Source organism: Meleagris gallopavo, chromosome 6 (assembly GCF_905368555.1).
Source record: "Meleagris gallopavo chromosome 6, MGAL_WU_HG_1.1, whole genome shotgun sequence".
NCBI classification, from domain to species: domain Eukaryota; kingdom Metazoa; phylum Chordata; class Aves; order Galliformes; family Phasianidae; genus Meleagris; species Meleagris gallopavo.
Window position 1 is genome coordinate 39,574,704 of NC_139409.1, and position 22,563 is coordinate 39,597,266.

At 36.5% G+C, this 22,563-nt stretch overlaps 1 protein-coding gene and 1 long non-coding RNA gene across 2 annotated transcripts in view; one reads left to right on the forward strand and one right to left on the reverse strand.

Moving 5' to 3' along the window:
• Positions 1-22,563, forward strand: part of STT3B (STT3 oligosaccharyltransferase complex catalytic subunit B) — a 50,221-nt gene that overhangs the window by 16,142 nt on the left and 11,516 nt on the right. Inside the window, exons 2-8 of the mRNA XM_010712893.3 lie at positions 4,633-4,741; positions 6,314-6,601; positions 8,295-8,360; positions 12,477-12,576; positions 16,821-16,919; positions 18,507-18,653; positions 21,437-21,485. Of these exons, the coding sequence (XP_010711195.2) occupies positions 4,633-4,741; positions 6,314-6,601; positions 8,295-8,360; positions 12,477-12,576; positions 16,821-16,919; positions 18,507-18,653; positions 21,437-21,485 (858 nt within the window). The remainder of the gene's footprint in view (positions 1-4,632; positions 4,742-6,313; positions 6,602-8,294; positions 8,361-12,476; positions 12,577-16,820; positions 16,920-18,506; positions 18,654-21,436; positions 21,486-22,563) is intronic.
• On the reverse strand, positions 6,571-21,640 carry LOC109368270 (uncharacterized). The gene is made up of 5 exons (XR_014883971.1): positions 21,398-21,640; positions 20,764-20,847; positions 19,944-20,063; positions 11,862-12,060; positions 6,571-11,328 (listed from the first exon to the last, which is right to left on the reverse strand). It is a non-coding gene; the product is annotated as an uncharacterized LOC109368270 (long non-coding RNA).

Consider the following 22,563-nt stretch of genomic DNA (forward strand, 5'->3'; position numbering starts at 1 on the left):
CTAGGCTAATTTGGTGGCTGAGACTTCTAATTCTGAAACGTACCAAGAGGATTGTTTGATTCCTTCAAAAACTTGCTCTGAGGAGGAGATAGTTCAAACTACAGACCTGATAGAAAGAGGCAAAGAAAACAGCAGAGCATCATTTTCCTCATAGAATGTCAGCTAAAATAAGAAAAGTCAGTACACACGAGTATTCAGTCAAGTCCTTAAGAGCTCTTCTTTGCTAACTGATAGCAAACGTGTATCTTATTCACAGTGTGGGTTGAGAACGCGAATGTTCACCTCAGGCTTTCAAGCTAAGTTCTTAATTAGACATGCGTTTCATATAATTTTCTTCTTCATTCTTCTCATACTGACTTGCCTCAAAGGGAGGAAGAGAATCTTGCGAGATGGGTGAACAGTTCATACCTCCAGATCAGGTGGCTGCGGGTGGGAGAAAAGATGATCCTGTCACGTAGTACTACATACTATTCAGTCACTGTAACCAGCAGCCTTCTCCAGTCCTGGTGTGCCTAATCTCTATCTAGTCAGGAAAGGAGTTGGAAAAAGTCTTTGATATCTGTTGGGGTAGAAGAACTGGTGAAGATGGTGATACTAAGGCTAAGATGTGCCACCCTTCAACCTTTGGGATGTGGGCATAAGCAAAAAGGCTCATCTGCTGATATTCCCTGAGATTTTTTTACACTCTGTGGAAACTGTGGGTGGTTGCGTGTGTCATCTGTAGCAATACAATACCACTGTACCACTTTCTAGCACAGTTTGTAAAGTACCAAGGTGGCATGAGTGTTGTGTGATCATAAAATCATGGAATAACTTGGGTTGGAAGGGACCTTAAAGATAAAGTTCCAACCCCCTGCTGTGGACAGAACTGCCATCCACTAGATCAGGTTGCCCAAAGCCCCATCCAACCTGGCCTTGAACACCTCCAAGGATGAAGTATCCACAACCTTTCTGGGCAGCCTGTGCCTCACCATCTCTAAGTAAAGAATTTCTTCTCAACATCTAATTTACATCTCTCCTTTTTTATAAAAAAAGTCATCCTATCGCCATCAGACCTTGTAAAAAGTTGGTCTCCCTCCTGTTTATAAGCTCCCTTTAAGTACCAGAAGGCTGCTATGAGCTTTTCCCAAAGCCTTCTCTTCTCCATGCTAAACAAGCCTGGCTCCCTCAGCCTTTCTTTGTAGGCGAGGTGCTCTAGTCCTCTAATAGTCTTTGTGACTCTCCTCTGGACCCACTCTGACAGCTCCATGTCTTTCTGTAGTGGGGCCCCTGGCCTGGACACAGTACTCCAGGTGGGCCCTCACAAGGGCAGAGCAGAGGGGGACAATCCTCTCCTTCTTCCTGCTGGGCACCCCTCCATTGATGCAGCCTGGGATACCGTTGGCCTTCAGGCTGCAAGTGCACGCTGCTGGTTCATGTCCAACTTTTCATCACCAGGTCCTTCTTGGCAGTGCTGTTCTCTCTGAGTTCTTCTGCCAGTCTGTACGTATATCTGGCATTGCCAAGTGCAGTGCCTTACACTGGGCCTTGTTGAATCTCATTTCGTTCTCAAGTTTGTCCATGTCCCTCCAGATGTCGTCCCTTCCCTCTGCCTTGGTTTCATTAGCAAACTTGCCCTTAATCCCACTGGACTTTCAACATCACTGATAAAGATGTAGAAGAGGACCCCTGGGGGCAGCACTTGTGAACAGTCTCCACTTGGACACAGAGCTGCTGACCACAACCATCTGGAGTACTGTTTGCAGTACATGCTGTTACCATCTCTCTCCATTCTGGTGAAAGGGAAACAGTTTTACAAGGTTCAGGCTTGTCCCTGTAGGAGCAGATCAGGATGAAGCAGGGAAGTATTATCAAAGCATAATTTGGGTGTCGTGTTCAGCTGTCTGGCACACTGCCCACCACTGCTGCTTTGTCAGCACCTAAAGCTGGCCCTTGCACAGCATTACTCAGCAGATTTGTCTTACGTATGCTTATGCTTGTATTCACATATTTATTTTTGCTAGCAAGTTACCCAGTGGAAGGGGAAGTTAGAACTTTCTTTTTTTCTTCTGAAGTCACAGTGAGGTTCTGTAGTTAAGCTTCTAAATACTGTTGTTTTAGATATCTCTAGTCTGAAGGCTGTTTCTTGCTCTACCTATAGGACACTTCACAGTTGAAAAATCAACCTACTATAGAAGAATCCATCACCTTTCAAAAGGAGGGGTCAATAGATTTGTATCTAACAAAAGGTGTTTTAGGAGAAGATTAAATTCATTCATCTCAAGCAGTAAAAGTATAAATGCTGTTACGTTGGATTTCAGTTTTGAGTGGTAATTCATTCTAATTACATACATAATGGGTTGCAGCCAAAGCACAAGACAGTTGTTCTCTTCCCTCTGAAGTCACTTCTGAAGCTTTACTCGTTTGAAACTTGAGGAGAATGTCAATATGTATTCTTGCCTATTTCATTTTTAACTTATCTTTTAATGTTGTTAGAGTAAACATCTGCAGCCTGGGTGAGCTCCAGTCATGACTTAAAAAATTGACATGAGTCCATGTTAGTAAACGCACTATCTTTCTTGTTTCCTTTTTAATGATCTAGGATTGCAGTGTTGTCTGGGTTTTCAGTGCATTTTAAGTCAGGACTATAACTGGCTGGAGAGCACGCAAATTCCTGTTTTGTCTCGTACGATGCTGCAGGCTCTTGGCACTAAACAAATTAACAAAAAACCTTCCTCACTAAGATAAGAGGCTAATTTTACAGGTACAGCATTTCGTAAATCATATTACAGTTGGCCATTCAGACATTCAGAGCTGGAGAATTAATTCATATTTAGAAATCTAGTCAAATGGGAATGGTTGCAGGCTTATTAAAAACAAATGTCACGTTGGTTTTTGATAAATAGATTTCTAGGTCAAAATGACTGATGATTATGTGAATTTTTTATATAAACATGGCTAATTACCTTAGAAGGTCTACAGTTTTATCAGTTAGTGTATCCTATATAAATGATTATGATGGACAATTTTCCTGAAAATACTGCATTATTATATTTATTGTTTTTTTTTTTAATATCACTTGACTGATACTGTGACAGTTCAGTGAGTGGAACCATACGGGTTTGCTGGCATCTGGATTTGAAATTCAATTCTTTTTATCCTTTCATTTTGTAGACAAAACCTGCTCTAACCTCTTTGTGGTTGTCGTTCAGATATTAGCCTTGTTCTGCTGACTGAAATGAGCAGGAGCTTGATGAGTCTTGCAGTCTTGAGTGACATGAGCCTCCTTCCGTTGAAATGAATTATTTTAAAGTAAACCAGTGATATGTTGGGAATCCTAAGTACACAAGAGAGTTTAATGTAGTATTTAAATTTTTGTGTGTCACTGATGTAAATGGATCCTTTCAGGAAATAGGTGAAATAAAAAATACATATAAGCTTTTCTAGTCTTGAGTGCAAACTGTAATGAAGTCTTTCATGGTGGGTTACCCATCTAACCTCTGTTACAGTTTTCCATTTAGTCATCTGACTTTAGCAAAAAAAAGCAATCATTTACATTTTAGCTAAATACCATTTGGAATATCTGTTAGGAGGGCTGGATTTATGGAAGTTGCTTCTTTAAGAAGTGCCATTTACCTGGGCTGTTGTAAGTCTAAGGTTTGCTTGTTGAGTTTTTAGTTTTGTGGTTGTTTTTGTGTATTTGTTTTGTTCTCCTCAAAGCTGTTCTGCATTAATACCTATGGCTTTATTGGTTTGGCTTCAGAATGCACATATAAGAGTTACTCTTTTGGGTAAAATAGACTGCAGCTTGTCTCACAGCAGCATGAGCTAATTTGAAGAATTTTAGAATAGTTGCAAGATGATGCTACTTGAGGTTGGAGACATTGGAAGAATTAATTATTTGCCAGAAAATCTGAATATTGTTGCATTGACAGCAATGCATGTTTGCTTGTCAGTGTTATATGGGCATCATGGAAGGCTGAAGTGAAGGTATACATGGAAGGGCTTTAATTGTGCAAAGAATTTTCTGATGCAGAAAATATGTACAAACTTTGAAGATGAAATTTCATTTACAGAGATTCTATCTTACATTAGTAGGTTCTTGTTTGAAAGAAAAGATTTATGCAGAGGTCCATCAGGTTGACACTGAGTGAATTAGAGTGTGTTTATTTCATACTATTACATCACTTCATCTTTCAACATTATGTGAAATAGAGCAGTAGCAGATGTGTTGAGTAGCCGTCTTGACTCAGAAGTAAGTCTTGCATTAATTCTTCCATAGTCTTCGTTTTACTTTAGTGGTATTCTGGATAGGTATGTAAATTGGTGAAGAGACTACTTTAAAAAGGAATGCAGAAATAATATAGTCTTTGTGTCAGAGTCGTGGAAACCGTTTAATGTTTACCAGGACAAAAGGCTGTAACATTTCACCTGTGTGTGTGCACAGGCTGTGGAAATGGAGACAGTGTGGTTGTTAATAACTGCAAGCCTGGTAATTTACTTTAAAAATCTATGGATTTTGAGAGGATCATTGTATAGTAAATAAGATGTTGAAGTTTATTTACTTTCTAGATCTCAGAGAAAAGAGGACTTACATTATGCCTAAGATTCTTGATTTTTATTCCCTTTCACTGTTTTTTTCTTTTTTTCTAGGTTTAACTACAGATCAACACATCATCTTGCATCCCATGGATTTTATGAATTTTTAAACTGGTTTGATGAAAGAGCATGGTATCCACTGGGAAGAATAGTTGGTGGAACTGTAAGTATTATAATAATAACTAAAGTTGACTTTGTGGTGATGTTGTTGAACTTTAAACACAATTTTGATATCAACAGAGGGAGAATCTTGGTCGAAAATACTTTTAATTGTCACATTGTAGTTGAGTGAATAAGAATATGTTTTTAATTTTTAGCAGCAGTAATTAAGACATTAAGTCAACAATGTACTGTGAACAAGAAATAAAGAACTGGATTTTGCCTTCTTACATGTGAGCTTGTAATAATAAGTGGGGGTTTTATAACTCCTGTAACTTTGATTTTCCTTTGTAGAGAAACTATTACACAGTGTTACAATACAAAAGAAAAGAAAGTGAAAAACAATTATCTAACTCTTCTATGACTCAAATTCTAAGTCAATTATATATTTCGAGTGGGCATCATCTGCATGTGGAATTTATATTGAGGGTTTCACTGAATAAAAACCTTTGAAACTAAACTAGGAGCGGTCAAGAGACATGCATGAAACTTCAGGAGGTGCTAAGATTGATATCAATGCCAAGTTACCAAACGAGAATGTTATAAGAAACAATATTATCGATTAGTTTTAGTGTCTTAGAGATACTTGTGACATACTTCTTATATGTGTATTTTTCCATACTTATCTGAAGTAAAAAGCCTTGGAAATCAAAATGAAAATTTTGATTGCATACCATATTTTGGAAGTTGTGTGGTGTATTATGTTATAATAGTTTGCCTTGGTAACCTGTTCCCATCATCTGTTAATTTAGCACAAAGCTCTTCTTAGCTTTTGGAAGAAACTAAGGCAGTTGAAGTCCATATTAAGTTCTTTACTGCATATTGATTTTTTTTAATGTTGATAAATGTGGAAGGGTACAATTCCTATTAAGAATATTTTAATGTTCTCCAGTATTCTATGATAGATACGAATCCATGGAACCTATGCTGCTCTTTCCTGGAGGACATCTTAATTCAGTTTTGTAGGACTTTGCTTTAGTCTTCCTAAGATGTCTATGGATGTCTTGCAAATATAGAATACTCAACTGACTGTCAGTTAGCTTTTCAATTTAAAAACTTCAGTGCATATTTTCTTTCTCCACGGGTAACAAGAAATAAATAACTGACATGGTGTATTATAGAGAAAATTGGAAATGGCTGAGAAATGCTGAGGAGCTTCTTGTTGTTTTGGTTGTTTTTTGGATTTGTTTTGTTGTGTTTTTCTTTCTTAAAGCTGTTAGCGGGCTTGAAATTTTCATACAAACTTTAGTTTCTGATTCCTTATCTTAACTGAAAATTCTGCTCATTATGTGATAAATGTCAGGGAAGATAGGATATTATCTGTGTGCTGCTTATTCATTTAGAAAATGTATTGTAATCTAATTGTTAGCATTTGGGTAAAATTTAAAGAAGCTTGGGTATTCAGCAGTGTTGTCAAAACATGATTAAAGCAGTATTAAAATAATTCCATTACTTCTGCCTGCTCACTGCTTGTATCAGCTTAGGAAATGATTGTATTTCTTTGCAAATTATATGCAAATAAACTTACCGTGACCATTTTCTACAATAATACAGTGAGATTTTTTCCTCCTTTTAGGTATACCCAGGACTGATGGTGACAGCAGGCCTTATACATTGGATTTTAAATATGCTTAACGTGACAGTCCATATAAGAGACGTGTGCGTGTTCCTAGCACCCGTTTTTAGCGGCCTTACAGCTATTTCTACTTTCCTGCTCACCAGAGAACTGTGGAACCAGGGAGCAGGGCTTTTAGCTGCCTGTTTTATTGCCATAGTTCCAGGTTACATATCTCGATCAGTAGCAGGATCATTTGACAATGAAGGCATAGCTATTTTTGCACTGCAGTTCACATACTATTTATGGGTAAGTAATTGCTGAATCTTTTGCTTTAGAAATGTTTTTTTGGTTCCTCCTCCAACCAAATGATTTTTCTTAGCAATCATTGAAATCTCATTTTCTTCCCTTTTGTTTCTCTTCCCTTTGGCTCTGGATGAGGCAAGTATTGAGAAGTCATGTGATCTGAACCACTCCATAATAATGCTTTTCAGTTTATTACATGAAAATACTGCTCAACTGGAATTCGTGTGTCCTGTAGTAGTAGTAATAATGATGAGTCTGTAAGTTTAAAGAAACAGTAGAGTTGCTTTCATTTTTTGGTTTGGAGGTATTTGGTGTTTATGTGAGCATCAGACTTGAGCCTCCTTATTTAGCTGGTGAAAAGCTGTAGGCTTCAGATTGTCATCTGGAGAAGCTGTTGACTGTACGTCTAGACATTGATTTAAGTATTCAAATTTAATACCTAAAGCTGCCTTTGGAGCAAGATATTCATACTGCTTGCATGCTTAAAAAATGTTTAATAGTCTAATGCCTTTTAAACAGCCTACTTCTTCATCTGTCACTCCTTAATCTGCAAGTAGAACTTCATCTGTCACATAGTTTTGTGTAAAGGGGTTTAGGCAAGCGGGAGTTTTTTGGGACTGTTCTATTTATTATGGAAATAACACGGAAAACATAGTCATATTGTTAATTCAACGTGAACACTATGGTGCTGTTCCTTGTGCTGTCCTTTGAGGCATGTAATTACTGCATTGAATGTCTTCATAGGGACTATGTACATGGTCATTACAGCTTTTCCCATAATTTATCAAGAATTCTAGTTTCCAGAAACAAATGCATACTTGCAGATTTTTTAACTTTGGAATATTTCAAACTTGGGATATTCTTGGTTAGAACATAATAGAAGGAAATTCAGGCTTTTCATGATTAAGTTACTAGTGATAACTAAGTGCAGGTTCTGAAGAAAGGCCTGCTAATGATTTTTATGTTTTCTTAATTTGAATTTAAATTGCAGTTGTAAAGTTATATTGGTTTGGATAATAATAGAATCAACCTATGTTGTTACTTTTTAATAACCAAGACACAATAGCAGTTATCTGTTCTAATGGAACTCCCGTATTTCACTAGACTGCATAGTGCCAATAGTGTTCTGCATAAATTCTTGCAGAATTGTGTGAATCAAATATATTTTACAGATAACCGCATGGCTTTGTTTAATGGCAGTATTTCACCACTATCTGTTCTGTACAAAATCATATTCCTGAGCCAGTTCATGGATCCTGCTGTACCTTTAGTAAAATCTGGATGCTCTCACTAACCCTAAATGAGTTTTTCAAAATTACAGGATAGCTTTTTGTAATCGCAAAGTTGGATCTGATGCCAGCCAAAGGAAGCCACAGATGGTCTACAGTTAACAATAAGTTCTAATGTCTCGGAGAAAGCAGCATGGAAGTGTTGCAGCTACTTTTCTACCTTGGATCATAAAATAGACAGTTGCGGTGCATCCTGTCTCTGTGTTATCTAGAGAGAGAGACATATGAGCCGTTCTGCGTGTGAATGAATTGCCATTCTGGTTTGATTTTTATGGACATCAGTTCAGAAGCATACAAATATAATTTGATATGTATTTAAGAACTTTTCTTGACAGCTCTTTTGTTTTTTTAATTGAATTTTGTATTATCGTCCAATATTTGTTTATTATACTTGATTGTTTTTAAAGGTGAAGTCGGTGAAAACTGGGTCAGTCTTTTGGACAATCTGCTGCTGTCTATCTTACTTCTACATGGTAAGCCTTTTGTATGTATTAAGTAAACTCTTTGGGTAGGACTTAATTCATGTGCTGGTGAAAGACAGAAAGAGGAGATTTTAGTCTTTGTTGGGACCATAAGGTAAAGTTATTCCTTTGTTTTATTATTAAGACCTTAAGTACATGAGTTAAAAGAAATACTAAAAATTTTGAAATTTAAAGTGTTTAAGTACTGTGAAAGCAGTTCTTGTAAAACACGAAATACAAAACTTTTCTTGCAAATTCCTCCTGTGCTGCAATTAGATGCTCTGATTCAGTGGAATTTCTGGTTTGGTCTAGCTGATTGAAGGTGGGATGTCATTATTACTGTGTAGGCACTATACAATATATACAAATTGTACGTATTGCATACAATAATAATAGAATTTTTCCCTTCCCATCTGAAATGTTAGATTCACAGTATTATCCTGTATGAATTAGTCAAAGGCCTTTTTTCCCTCTAGTGGATAAACATTTTGGGGGGGCTTTATGATAAATAAATTAGCTTCAAAATGACCGGTGGTGGGATAGTTGGGATAATTACTTGGTAGTGTTAATATTGAGGCCTGAAATACTGCCTTTTCACAGGCAGATAGCTAGGCTTGGGGGGAGGGAAAAAAAAAAAAAAAAAAAAAAAAAAAAAAAGAATTTTGGAATTATTTTGCATGCCTTAATTTGAAGTAGAGCACTAATTCAGAGGTTGTGGGTGCTGCCTACATTTCCTTTAGCTTTAATGTTAATTTTTTGGGGGGGGGAGTATCTGTTTTCTCTCATTTCTCTTTTCTGTTAAGTCAGCAAACAAAGAGCATCTTTTTTATACATAACATTTGTATTTATGTTGCAATATATGGAAGATCTGTAGTTTTGGTAAGGAGCTGTGTGTTGTACAAGGTCAGGCACATTACGTTTTGAATTGTTACACTGATAGATGGCCTTTTATATTAGGCCTATTTAATGGCAAGATCCTCTAAGAGTGTTGTTCATAAACATGCAGATATCTGTCTTAGTTTCAGCTGGAATAGAATTGTTTTCTTCTGAGTGTCTGGTACAATGCCATGTTTTGGTTCTAGGAGAAAAACAGTGCTGATAACACACTCATGTTTATAGTTGCTGCTAAGCAGTGTTGTACAGAGCCAAGGCCATTCTTAGTGAAAGGACCAAGGAGCTGCAAGGGAACAGAATTAGGGCAGCTGACTTAAACTGGTCAAAGGGATATTCCATACCATATGGCAGCATGTGGAAGCAGTTCTGAAGGGAGAGGGAGTTCCTCTGGCTCTCTGCTGCTGCTCAGGGGCTAGCTGGGCATCAGTCAGGAAGAGGTGAGCAATTGACTGTGCATCACTCACTATATACATTCGTGTCTATATGTAGTCATAACTATTATCCTTTTCTCTATCTTAGTAAGTAGTTCTATCTCAACCCATGAGTTCTACTTTGTTGTTTTTTTTCCCTAATTCTCTCTCCCATCCCACTGCGAATAGGAGGGAGTGAGCAAATGAGGGTGTGATGCTGAGCCACTTGCTGTGTTAAACCACAGCAGTAGCAAACAAGACATTTCTTCACTTTTACTGATAAAAAAAGAAGTCACAGAATAGCAAGTTCTTCTCATGCCTGTATGAGTAGTATCTTGATCTGTGGAACTTTCCAAGAAGGAAGGGATGTGATCTTGTGTGCATGTGGCAAAATTTAAAGAATCAATGTCATCATCATGACACTCAGTCCTTAATGTAAATTAATATTCATTTTCTTTTATATATTATTCTTTTATTTTCCTTCAAAGCAATGCCAACTGCTAAAAGCTTAATCTATTTCTCTATAAATTAATGTCAGTGATTAGATGAGAATTTGGTTGGTCACAGAGCTCACCTGCTTCATCTCTCTTGGTGGCTTCCCACATATTGTAATTCTTTTTGAGGAAGTATTTTGATAAGATGCCCTCCATGGCATTTTGCTTACATAAATTTCTAGGATAACATAATCATCATATGCATTATGTAGTATTAATTTGTCTTTCTCTGGTGGAATGAGTGATCTTTTCAGAGCAAGTTGAAAAATGACAATTTTGAGGTAGTGAGGGTCATTCCATGCCTGTGGAATGTGTGAAACAGCTCCTTGAAAGAGACATGGTTATTGCATGAACTGAAAGAAGTTTTACTTAATATCTGAACCTGCTTAAGGTAATATCTAACTCAGTCTGGTGATTTGACTCATAATATCACATTGCATTCCATAAGGAGAAAGTGTTTTTTTTTTCTTGCATTTAAATATTTTAGCTTTTATTTAACATTAGCTTCTTTTGCTTCAGCTGCTTTGTAATAACAAAGGAAAAAAAATAAAACTTGAAATTGAGTACTCATGAGAGCACTGGCATATTTCTATTACTTGCAACTCTGCAAGGAAATCTCCACTATGTTTGAAAACCTCCAGTACAATCTTCAGTGTAGATCTAGTTTAATATTAGCAAATAGATGCTAATTAGAAATACAAGACTCTAGTCCATACAGGCTACTTGCTATGTGCATCATTGAAGCCTTTGCTGGAATATGGCAACGTCCTAGTTACACATTTGTTCTCATTCTAGCTTATCTGTCTTCGTATAGTATTTTCTCTCAGAATATGAAATTGCCTATTGTATAGTCAATGAATATAAAGATGTTATAGTTAAGAAATAAACAAGAGAGAAACAAGAGAGTTAGGCAAAGCAGATTATAATAACAAAAAGAGAATAGATAGAAAGCTTACCCATATCCAGGGCTTCACTGCAGAACTCCAGAGGAGGGGATCTCCAGAAGAGATCCTTCCCCACTGGCAGTCAGCTCTTAAATGGGTCTAGGAGAGGTGCAGCCAGGCTCCAACCCTTCCTGCAGCACAGGAGAATTGCCTTCACCTGTGCTCCTGTGGCTGACTCAGTGCTCGCCTCAAGTGATCAATCAGAGGTTCAGGCTGTGATTCAGCAGTTCCCATATACCTATGTAAAACATGATAGCTAATGTTAGTGATTTGGCAATAGAATGATAATAATCTGAAATTATTTTCTAGAAAATTCTCAAATTTTCTATTTGTTTCTCATTGTATAAATCAGTTACCCCAAATTTTGAAGTGCCTGGTTTTGCAGTTGGAGTATCAGAAAGCAGTACTTAACTTTGCCCTTATTTTAGAATTTGTTCTATCAAACACAGATATTTGGGTTTCTGGATTCTTGGGCTTTAAAAATACCTACATGAAGCTCAGCTTAGAATACAATTAAAGTAAAAACCACATAGCTGATGTATTCTGAAAATGAAGATCTGGGGTAGGCATGGTACATATGGCAGAAGTCTAAACTGCAATTTGACAAGAGAATGTGTTAAAATACAGACTGCCTAGTCCACATTAGCCCTTCTTAATGTATTAAAAATTTAGATAACATATTGTAATGGTAGCTCATTAAATCTTTATCTATACCAACAATGAGTGATACAACGATAACACTGTAATGTTTCAGTTCTAAGTACATCTTACCAGCACTTCTCAAGCACTGCAGTTAGTACAGGTTCACAGTCTCCTTGATCTTGCTGTACACCATTCCACAGTGCTCAGCCCTGCTTCCCTGTGTATCTGCTCTCTTCCCTTTGTTTCTTTTCTTACACTGCAACTTCCCTTTGCTGCGTTGTCCCAACAGTTCTGTTGCTGGCAATGTTGCTTGCTCCCTTTCTTCTTTCTGGATGGAAACAAAAAGTGCAGGGCATCGTGCTTATTGTATGTCAAATGGAAGTCTCAAATCCTAGACGAGAGTACTACTGCTGCCATGTGCTGCATCCATCACCGTGAGGAAAAGCCTCCACCATCAAATTCTTGTTTGCCAGCCTGCCCAAATTATCTTGGGAGGAGCTGTGGAGCTGTAAGCAAGACAACATGAAAATGCAGTAGCCCATTTCAAATGTCTTTAGTGCTTTGATATTACTGCTTATGGGGGTTTGTATATTTTGTTTTCCTTTCCTTTGGTGGAACATTTTGAGAAAGATTCTGGTATTACCAGCAGTTCTGACTTCATGTCTAAATGGTTTTTGTGTTTTCTTGTCAGCACTGACTGTCGTAAGAATTCTTGCAGCTGATTTCCTATTCCATTTCTCACAGGTCTCTGCATGGGGTGGTTATGTTTTCATCATCAACCTTATTCCACTGCATGTGTTTGTTCTGCTGCTGATGCAGAGGTACAGCAGGAGGGTCTACATTGGTAAGTTTTGTTCTTTGAACAGTCACTGTCAAGTGCTAGATCATGAGATATGAAATTACACTGATGTCTTCTGTATTAGGTGGGAATTAAGTAATTGCACATCAAATTGCATTTCATTAATTGAATTACTGATTATAGTCAGTTGCTGTCTGCAGCAGAAGAGAGTTAAGACATCCTGTTCACATTTCCAAAATTTCAGATCCACTGCAGCTAATTCATTTTCTACTTTCTGGTGCACTGAAAAAAAGAAACAACTGGACAGTTTGATATTCTTAAAATCCTGTTAGTGTATTTAATTTGTACATTGTGTGGGTGCATTCTAAATAAAAAGGAAAGTTTCATCTTTTTTCTTTTCCTAGTACATAAAACAACTGCTATTTTTAAAACGTTTTGCAGCAATAATTTTGCAGATGTTATAGTATATTGTGATCTACACAGGAAAAGACATGGGGAATTTTAAGCAACCATATAAGTTTCATATAGGCTGGACTAAAATGCAGCACAATAGTCTGCCACCTCCACTTGATTCGTTAAGATTTTCTTGGGTTAATGGGTCAACCTTACTGCCAGATACAGAAATGTTTGGATAGCAATCTTAGGAGAATTTTTTTTTTATTTGATTTGCCTGATATTTACATACTATGTCAACAGTTGAGAGATATTACCTATTAAATCAGTTGGCTATGGTGTGGATATGTGAATGAAATAATTAACAAGTAATTCAGGGATTCAAAAATGTATAAGGTAGCTAGACAGTTTTTGATTCCTTCGTGTGAAACCTTTACTAATGATAGTTTGAGAGCATAGCATTCACTGAACTATAATATCATGTTTTGTGTTAGTTAATATATATTTGTTACCCATTTTAGTACTGATTTTCTCTTAGTATTTTTAATAATTTTTTTTGCTTTTTTCCAGAACCTAGTAGGGGAATTAAAATATTTACAGATAGCGTGGACTGGTTCAAATCTATAATAGTTACTCACATTCTGTTTTTCATTTTTTATACCCCAATACAAATATTTGTTTCTTGCTTCTTACTTATCTATTGTTATAATCCAGAATCTAAAATTAAATTTGAAGAAGGGAGGAAACTCTTACCCACCTTTAATTTTAGTAGTAGTAAACTTTTTCATTAATTACTTATTTATAATTATAGGGGAGAGCAATCTGTCTTGTTTTTCTTTTAAAATCACTTCATTAAATATTTTCATTTCCAGCTTCTGTGAGTTAGCCAAGAGAAAATGAAAGTTATTTATTATAAAATCCTAAAAGGATGTGGTAACCAGAAACAACGAAACATAAGTACTCTTGTTTTTTCAAGCTTCCATGGGAAGCCTTACACAGATGTCTGTACATCTTGCAGCAGTTGTGCATGTTCTAGCTTTGTTTAGCAGGATGTTTTTGTAAAAACTGATAGGAATGTTCAAGCATTTCTGGGTAGAAATGGAAGTGTGTTTCACTGCCAGATATTCAGATAATATGATAAGATGAAAGCTCATTGAAGTAGGGAAGATAAAGATATTTTTGGAGCATATTTGATATGCAATTACTAGTGTGCGTGCAGGAGTCTCCTATTTCTCACGACTACCAATGTGCAGATATAACTTTTTGTAACCTATTGACAGATGACAGTAGCTAGTAAAATCTGCATGCATTTTAGAAAAATAGCCTCTTTATTTGAATGCAAGAACTGTTGATGTTATCTGCTATTATTTTATGTATAGTTTCTCTTGTAGTTTCTCACAAGTTTAAAACATGAATGGTTTTACATTTGGAAAGGAACTGATGTAGATTTAAGTCTTGTGTGCTTGGGAGATTTGGCGATTTTCACTTCAACCTACTCTTTTTTTCTTCTGTATACTTCAAAACAAAAAACCTTAAAGATAGGACAAGAGAAAATGGTTTCAAGCTAAAAGAGGGGAGATCTAGATTAGATATAAGGAAGAATTTTTTTTACAATAAAGGTGATGAGGCACTGAACAGGTTTCCCAGAGCTGTGGTGGCTGCCCTCTCCTCGGAGATGATCATGGTCAGGCTGGACCAGGCACCGAGCAACCTTATCTACCTGTAGATCACAGAATCACAGAATTGTAGTGATTGGAAGAGACCTCTGGAGATCATCTATTCCAACTCCTCTGATAAGAACAGGTTCCCCCACAGTAGGTGGAGCAGAAAAGCATCCCTTGGAATTGGAAGGGACTTTCAAAGGTCATCTAGTCTAACTCAAACAATTCTGGGATCTGCCAGAATGTAAAACTAAATTTCTTGCTTTTGTGTTGTGTCTTATCATACGCTTTTATTAACTACTGAAGTACTATAAAAAACTTAATAAGTGTTTGTTTCTGGTGATTCTAATCCATTAATTGAAAACTGCTGATTGTATTCTCTAGAGCAGTTTTAGTAGGTTTTTTTTCTCTAGTTTGTGCAGTGTACAGTAACTGAAATTGTGTGAAATTATTTTATCCAAAAGAAGTTCGGGTTTTTTTCAGTTTTTGGTCTAATCAAAGTTATAATCATAGAATCATAGAATGGCTTGGGTTGGAATGGTTCTCAAAGACCATCTAGTTCAACCGTCCTGCTGTGGGCAAGGTTACCGACCATTAAATTACTAGCTGTAGATCAGGTTGGCCAGGGCCCCATCCAACCTGGCTTTGAACTCCTCCAGGGATGGGGCATCCATGATATGGAATAGATTTCAGGAATCCAAATCAAATTCTTGTTTTTACATTCTGCTGTTTGCATAGTCTTTGCACAGGAACGTGGGTAGTTTGTGATGCAGTATCACCTTCATGTAATAAGTTCCTCAAAAAGTTGTCTCAGACCACCTATTCTTTCAATACCAAGCAGGCAGATGTGATGGCTGCTTGAGAGAAGTGGGCTTTGAGGGGTGCAAAAAAAAGTGGGCAAATGAAGCATACCAGTTGTAGAATTAAAAATGATTCTTCAAAATGCTCTAACAGGTGTGAAATCTAGTGATTTATGCCATCATTAATCCTCCACAGGATGGCAGTGTTGCAGCACTTTTATGATACAATATATGATTTATGTTGTAGTGAGTTCTTCAAAAATGAAATTTCCTACAGCAAAAATACATTTCAGTGGCATAAAGAGGGAATAGATCGGTAGCGAGGCCAAGCAGCAGAATAGTGATGCTTCAAAGAATACGGCAGCAAAGACAGCTGGAAGTGGTTGGAAGCATCATGACAGTCATTTTTGTGATCTTTGCAAAGTGTACAGTATCCTAGGAGTGTAGTACACAGCCACAACAAAAATACCACCAATGGTGTGTGATGTGGTCCCCCAACCTGCTGTCTTAGTAAAGGATTATATGAGGACAAGGATCTCCTCATAAGATTGAGGCCATAACAAAGCCCAGTGGTTTATGATGTGTAAGAACGTTTTAAAAATCTTGGAGGTACATCATTGCTGGTTGTAACTGAGGGAAGAAAGCCTTATTTGGATTTGGAGCTGGGGAGTTGCTTCCAATGTAAGCGGACTCGTGGTTGTTTGTAGTTGGTATTTCTATCTTGTCATTCCATATCCTTCTCACCTTGGAGTATTTAGGAACCAAATCCTGTCAGAATGAAGTACATGAGTATCGTTTCAGTTGAAATAATGATTTGTGGTATTAATACGTTTGTGTTCGTAGCCTCAACTTTCTGAGGGGTTATGAGTCCCCATTATTGGTATAGATCTAATAGTACAGATGCTCAGTACTCATTTTTTATTCTGTTGCTTTTCAGTTTCTTGGCATGCCTCTGTTCTTGTATTAAAAGCAGAACAAGCATACCTTTTTCATTCTGTAAGTAGTGCACTCTTAAATGTTTTGTATCTTTGCAGCCTGGCACCTTTAATTTATCCTCATATGGAAAGCTGCTTTTTTCACTTGTTACCTGAGATCTCTTCTCCCACCCATATTCTGGAAAAACAAGGAAACCAAATGGGAAGAGAAAACTTGCTAAGCTACAGCATTTTAGGTAGATGGTTCGCTTTTATAGGAAGAAAAATAAGCAACAACAGTGTAGCTAGGAAGATCAGTACTTTGCTTCTTCCTCTAAGAATGCATTTTTCTAGGGGAAACAAGTAATGGCCAAAATATTTAAAACAGTACAGTTGTGTTTCAGTGTCATTCTTTGTTTGGAGATGAGGAACGGGTTCTACTGTGGAATCAGTGCTTTTTGAAATGTGTGTATACAATTTTGTTCACACTTTTCTGCTTTCTCCCCCTTTTTTTTTCCCAGCATATAGCACTTTCTACATTGTCGGGTTAATATTATCAATGCAGATACCTTTTGTGGGATTTCAACCAATTAGAACAAGTGAACACATGGCAGCTGCAGGTAAGAAAAGTGCTTGCTTCCAAACAGCCTGTTCAGCACAAGAAAACCTCAAACCCTTGTGACTCTGTTTCCTTGTATTGGAAATAACGCAAACTAACAAACCAAATTGTTGAAGAAAATAGGTACAATTTAGTATCTGTAGGGAAGTTTTCTTTCCAATCAACACATTATCCTTTTTGTGTGAGCTAATGGAAGTAAAATGCCTCCATAACGCTGAATCACTAATGCATTCTGACAAGCACTTATTTTACACATTGATAATCTCTGCTGTATTGCAATATAATGCTGCTTTCAAGTGTTGTATAATTGAAACATTTGTTACTGGTAAACACAGTTCTTATTGAGCCATTTGTTTTTAGAGTTGATAATTTTTCAAAGTGAGTTAACTACAGATGACATATCACATATAGGAGGCTGATTTTTGAATTACTGATTTTAATCTTTTTGATTCTTTGTTTTCTTAAACTAAGCGTATTCTCAGTAGCTGTTAGCATTCAGACATCTTGATTTCTTGACAACAGTAACCTTTACTAAGTCTGCTAGATGTAGGAGCATGCATATTATTTATTAGGAGCACAGACCGGTTTTGTGGTACAGCTTAATTTGTTAGATGGCTCCTTTTTTCAGTTATATATTATCACTTAAAATGTATTTTGGAGAGCACTTGGATGTTGATTAAAAATTACCAGAAAAAAATATTTTTAGCATATTTTTCATTTTAATTGAGATTCTTTCAACATTCTGCATATAATGGACAGAGTAAAAGTTATTATACCATAATTTGAATTAGAATAATTTTACAATTATTTAGTGAACAGAGATTTTGCTCTTCTCTGAGGCTTTGGAACTAATGAATTCAACATCATGTATGACAATTTCAAGATTAGAGAACCACCTCATGCTTGATTTCATTTGTTTTTTTTTACCAGTGATTTTAGCTTTTGAGTGGTGAAACCATTGGATTGATGTGATTGTATACATTGAAATAAATAACAACAGAAAATGTCCGTGCTTAATATTAGACTTGGAACTATTCTTTTTAAGGGTGCAGGATGTTTTCCCAGCAAGTTCTGGTGTTTCTGCACTAGCTTTGTATAATTCAGATTGTGTTACTTAGATGTTGGCTTCTTTTTTCCTTCCATTAAATCCTGTTGTTTTGTTCAATAACTTGATTTCCATACATTTCTTTATTAGACTTACTTTTGATGATGTCTGGAGTCTTTCTTTGTAACTCATTACTCAAGCTAGCCAAGAGCTGCATGTTGTTTTTTCATAATATCTAGGTATATTAAACTGGCCTTTGTCAAAATATATGCAGTCTAGTTTTCAGATGTTTCTCCCCCTTACTCTTTTTAATACATAATAAACGAAGACTGTTTTGTGGATAAATTACTTCATTGCAATAACTGAGGAACTATCATCTCTATTAACTATTAAAGTCAGTTTGTCAGAAGGTAATATTATACTGGTTTTCAGATGTAAGGATATACATTGTGTGTATTTTTCTAACCCAAATAGGGGGTAAGTTTGCCAATTGCTTTTACAGTTGTTTTTAGCATTTCAACATAAATGTTTGTCTTTCGCTAGGTGTTTTTGCATTGCTGCAGGCATATGCGTTTTTGCAGTATCTGAGAGACAGGCTAACAAAGCAGGAGTTTCAGACGTTGTTCTTCTTGGGCGTCTCACTGGCTGCTGGTATTGTATTCCTGAGTGTCATCTATTTGACATACACAGGTAAATAAACATGAAAACAGATTCTCTTTGGAGCAGGTATCTGAGCTAGTCAAAACTTGGGCTGAGTCAAAAGTAGATGTTGGTAACCTCAGAGCAAACCAGCACCCGTACTACTTCATGTGTCTGTGTGCTGGAATTCACTCTGCGTTCTGGGCTGCAGGATTCTTTCCTGGGTTTGAGGATACTGGGGATATTTAGACTGATAAATCAGCTGAAGAGATCAAATAGATCATCAGCTGAAGAGCACAGATACCAATATCACATCAAAATACCAAGAGTGCATTTAGAATTAAAGAATGGGAGAAGATGGGCATGATGAAACATGTGCATGCAGGACTCATTCTTTCATAGTATGATGCAAGAAGTCAGGTTAGAATGAGGAACATAACTATAGGAAAAGCCCATTAGGAAGATAAGCATAGTTAATCTATTCTGCATACCATTGGTAAATCAAGATAAAGTTAGCTACTTTACTGAATAATTGAACCTGATTTCTATATTACTGAAATTAATGTATGTCTGTAAGATCCTCTTCTGTGGTTCAGCCTCCAATCTTCAAGATAGCTCTACTCAGCCTCACAAAATTAAGCTTGTTTTTTGCATGGTTGAGTTCCTCAGATGCCTCACTGCCTTTTTCTGATTCTGTGACATATTTCCTTGGTCATCTACCTCCATACTTTCTTTCTCCAATGAAGAAAAAGTCACCTGTTTTCCTATATAAATGTCACCCATGCCAAAACTGAATTCTGCTTAGTATAAACAGGGTGATGTTAATATATACCTCATATATGGTTATGTTTTTTAGAGGGGTTGGTTGGTTTTAATAAGAAACAACCACTTTCTTCAAGTTTAACTTGTTTTTATATTAATGGAGTTCTCTCTTGTACTTCCTGATAGCAATGTTTCTGTGTAGATTTTTTTATGGTATCAGCTGTTTTTTGGACATGTAATTGCAAGTTTTATTTTTGTTAATTATGATACCATTATTCCAAAAGATTACTTAGTATCAGTATTTGCCTTTAAGTCTTCTAAACCTTGATGGTTTATAATTCGCTTTCCAGTGTGAATGAGCAAATCCTACTAATATTTGTAAAAAAAAAAAAAATTAAAATTTCAGACTGGCATATCAAGACTTTTGGTTTCTAATCTCAATCTCTAGCAGAATATGTCTTATGTTGCATTTCTTAGAAAGTGTTAGCATGCATTTCTGAGATTCCGTAAGTGTCACTGCTTCACCAGACAGAACAATTTCCCTCAATTTTTCCCCTGATTCCCTCGATTTTTCCTTACATGCTGTGTGATCCAGGCTGCTGACCATCTATCTCATGGCACTCAGCTCCCCCAGTGTTTTCTTAATAATCCTTTGCAGCAGGGTGCTAACATCTGGATCATGCATCCCAGGTGCAGCACCTGGAGGAAGGAAATTAATGTTTTGGATGTTAGTCCTGCCTGCCTTAATGCTCATGAGTCACTCTTTAATTTAGCATTATTCACTGTTTTCAACTCTGTGATATTTTAACATTTTTCTAGTCAGCCATCAATGGGACACTAGGCCACTGAGCTTAGCAGTACAGCCAATTTTCAACATGTTCTGTTATTGTTTATCCAGCCTGTTCTTCTTCAGCTTACAAATGAGAAATGAGAACAGTTTAAAGGCATTTAGTAATGTATTTCAGGATTTTCTCCTTCATGATCTTTCTAGAGACTGAGGCTACTGGCCAGCAGCTCCCCTAGGTATTCTTTCTTGCCCCTCCAAGAGGTGTAGCATTAGCCATTTTCCAGGCAACAAGTGCCCTCCCTTATCACCCCGATCAAGATCATGGATAATTATCACAGCTGCCAGTTATTTCAACACCCTCAGTTGGATCCCATGTGAAACTGTGTTCTGGATACATCCAGAACAGACCATAGCCAGATGTTCCCTATCTGCTGACATCTCATTCTTACTTGTGCGTGCAGTGGTTTAGGAGCAAGCTTTGTATTCGAAGACAGAAGGGGAAGATGACTTGGCACAGAACATTACACATAATATTTAAATGCCTAAACAGAATATTGAACGAAAATCCTCAGTCAAATAATACCATTTGTATTTATCAGTGGGAAGACTTACCACATCATGCAGAAATGCTTAGCTAATAATTCAACAGACATAAAGTTCTCATTTTGGATCCTCGTTATCTGTATGTAGAGGGAGCTAAAAGAGTTGCAAGGAAAGTAGAAATAAAATTTTAAAATTTCAATTTTTGTTATCAGTGATGATGTTTATAAATATGTTTATATATGTAAGCTTATCAGCATGTCAGATAGCAACTTCTATATTCTGTATTGCATATAGACTCATTAGTAGAGAAAAACATGAAGCGAGTGTTTTGTGTATTAATGTTTTAGCTATTGATCATTCCTATTTTTTTGCTTAGGCACTTGAGAAGAATTAAATACTTCCTTTTCAATTATGTTTTCTTTTTCTTGTACTTCTTTACAGAACTTAGGTTGCTATCAGTCATTCTTTGAGAAATATTTTAATTATTTTGCATCACCTTGACTTCTGGAGGTGTGTATGTCTTGATACTGAACTAGTCCAGTGTAATCTCATCACTAAAACTAGGTTCATGATTGGTAGACTTCCTAAACTACCTGATGCGGTAGGCCTGGTTCACATATTCTACACATTTAATGAAATTTCTTTTGGTATTTAGTTTTGTGCTATCATTTAAAGATGCAAACAAATTATTGCATTTAAATACCTAGGCAGCAAAAGTCTTTTCCTTTCTTCTCATTTTCAGGTTATATCGCTCCTTGGAGTGGCAGATTTTATTCACTGTGGGACACTGGGTAAGTAAAGATAAAGGATAACGTTAGCTATCAATAGCATTCTACTGAAAACTGATAATCTTTTCTTCTCCTCATTCTCAAATCCATTTAGTATTTCAGTAAATGAGAATACAGTTGATTTTGATCAGTTATCTAAAGAGAACATTGGTAGTAACTGTTCCATGGTCTTTGCAACCATTTTATCTTCATCACAAATTTGTTTATTAAATTTCTTACTTCGAGTATATTAATTGTATGTTTGTCTATGAAACGTCATCTCAGCATGAGATAACCAAAGGTGGTATCAACACTTGAGGGCACATTTCAGAATTACTAAGAACCTTAAACTTACACTGTTTTCATTGCGCAGCATTGCATGAAATCACAAGTTGTTACACATGATCTTGCATGGTGCCTGTTTATTATGTTCATACATCTGTTTTGTGTATACAGATGTCTACTCTGATCAGTTTGGGTTTATTCATGTGTGTTTTTGTAAATAAATATTTCAGTTTAGTTAACCTTTAAAAATCCAGCGTTCAGTTCTTTAGCCGGACACTTAAATAATGGACAGGATGAATAACACCAAAGGTATTTTGCAGATAAATGGGTTGAAGGTTTGTTTTAACTGGTAGATTTTTAAGATTAAAGGCAGGGGTAGGAGAACTTCAAACATTTGCAGTTAAGCTTTTTATCATGCTTTGAAGGCCAGCTGACACAAGATTCTGTACCAACCCTGTAATAAATGTAGTAGAATAGGTATCAGTAAAGAAGCCTCAAATTTATTTGAAAAATGTATAGATGTATAGATGCTCACCATTTGGTCACGTAGCTTCCCAGATTGGGGCTGTATGCAGAGCTGTCTCTTAATGTGGAGCCCAAATTTGTCGTTATCCACACTGTTTGACGTGCTGTTTAGTTAACATGCATTTCCAAGTGTATGCAAGACCTGATTTTAAGCACCTGTGAAAAAGTGGGGACATCAGTAACTGGCCTGGTATTTAATATTTGGCTTAATGCACTAAGCAAATGAAGGTGTTTTGTATGGAAAAAAGCTTTCAGAATACAGTATTGAAATCCTAGGAAATTTACTGTCATG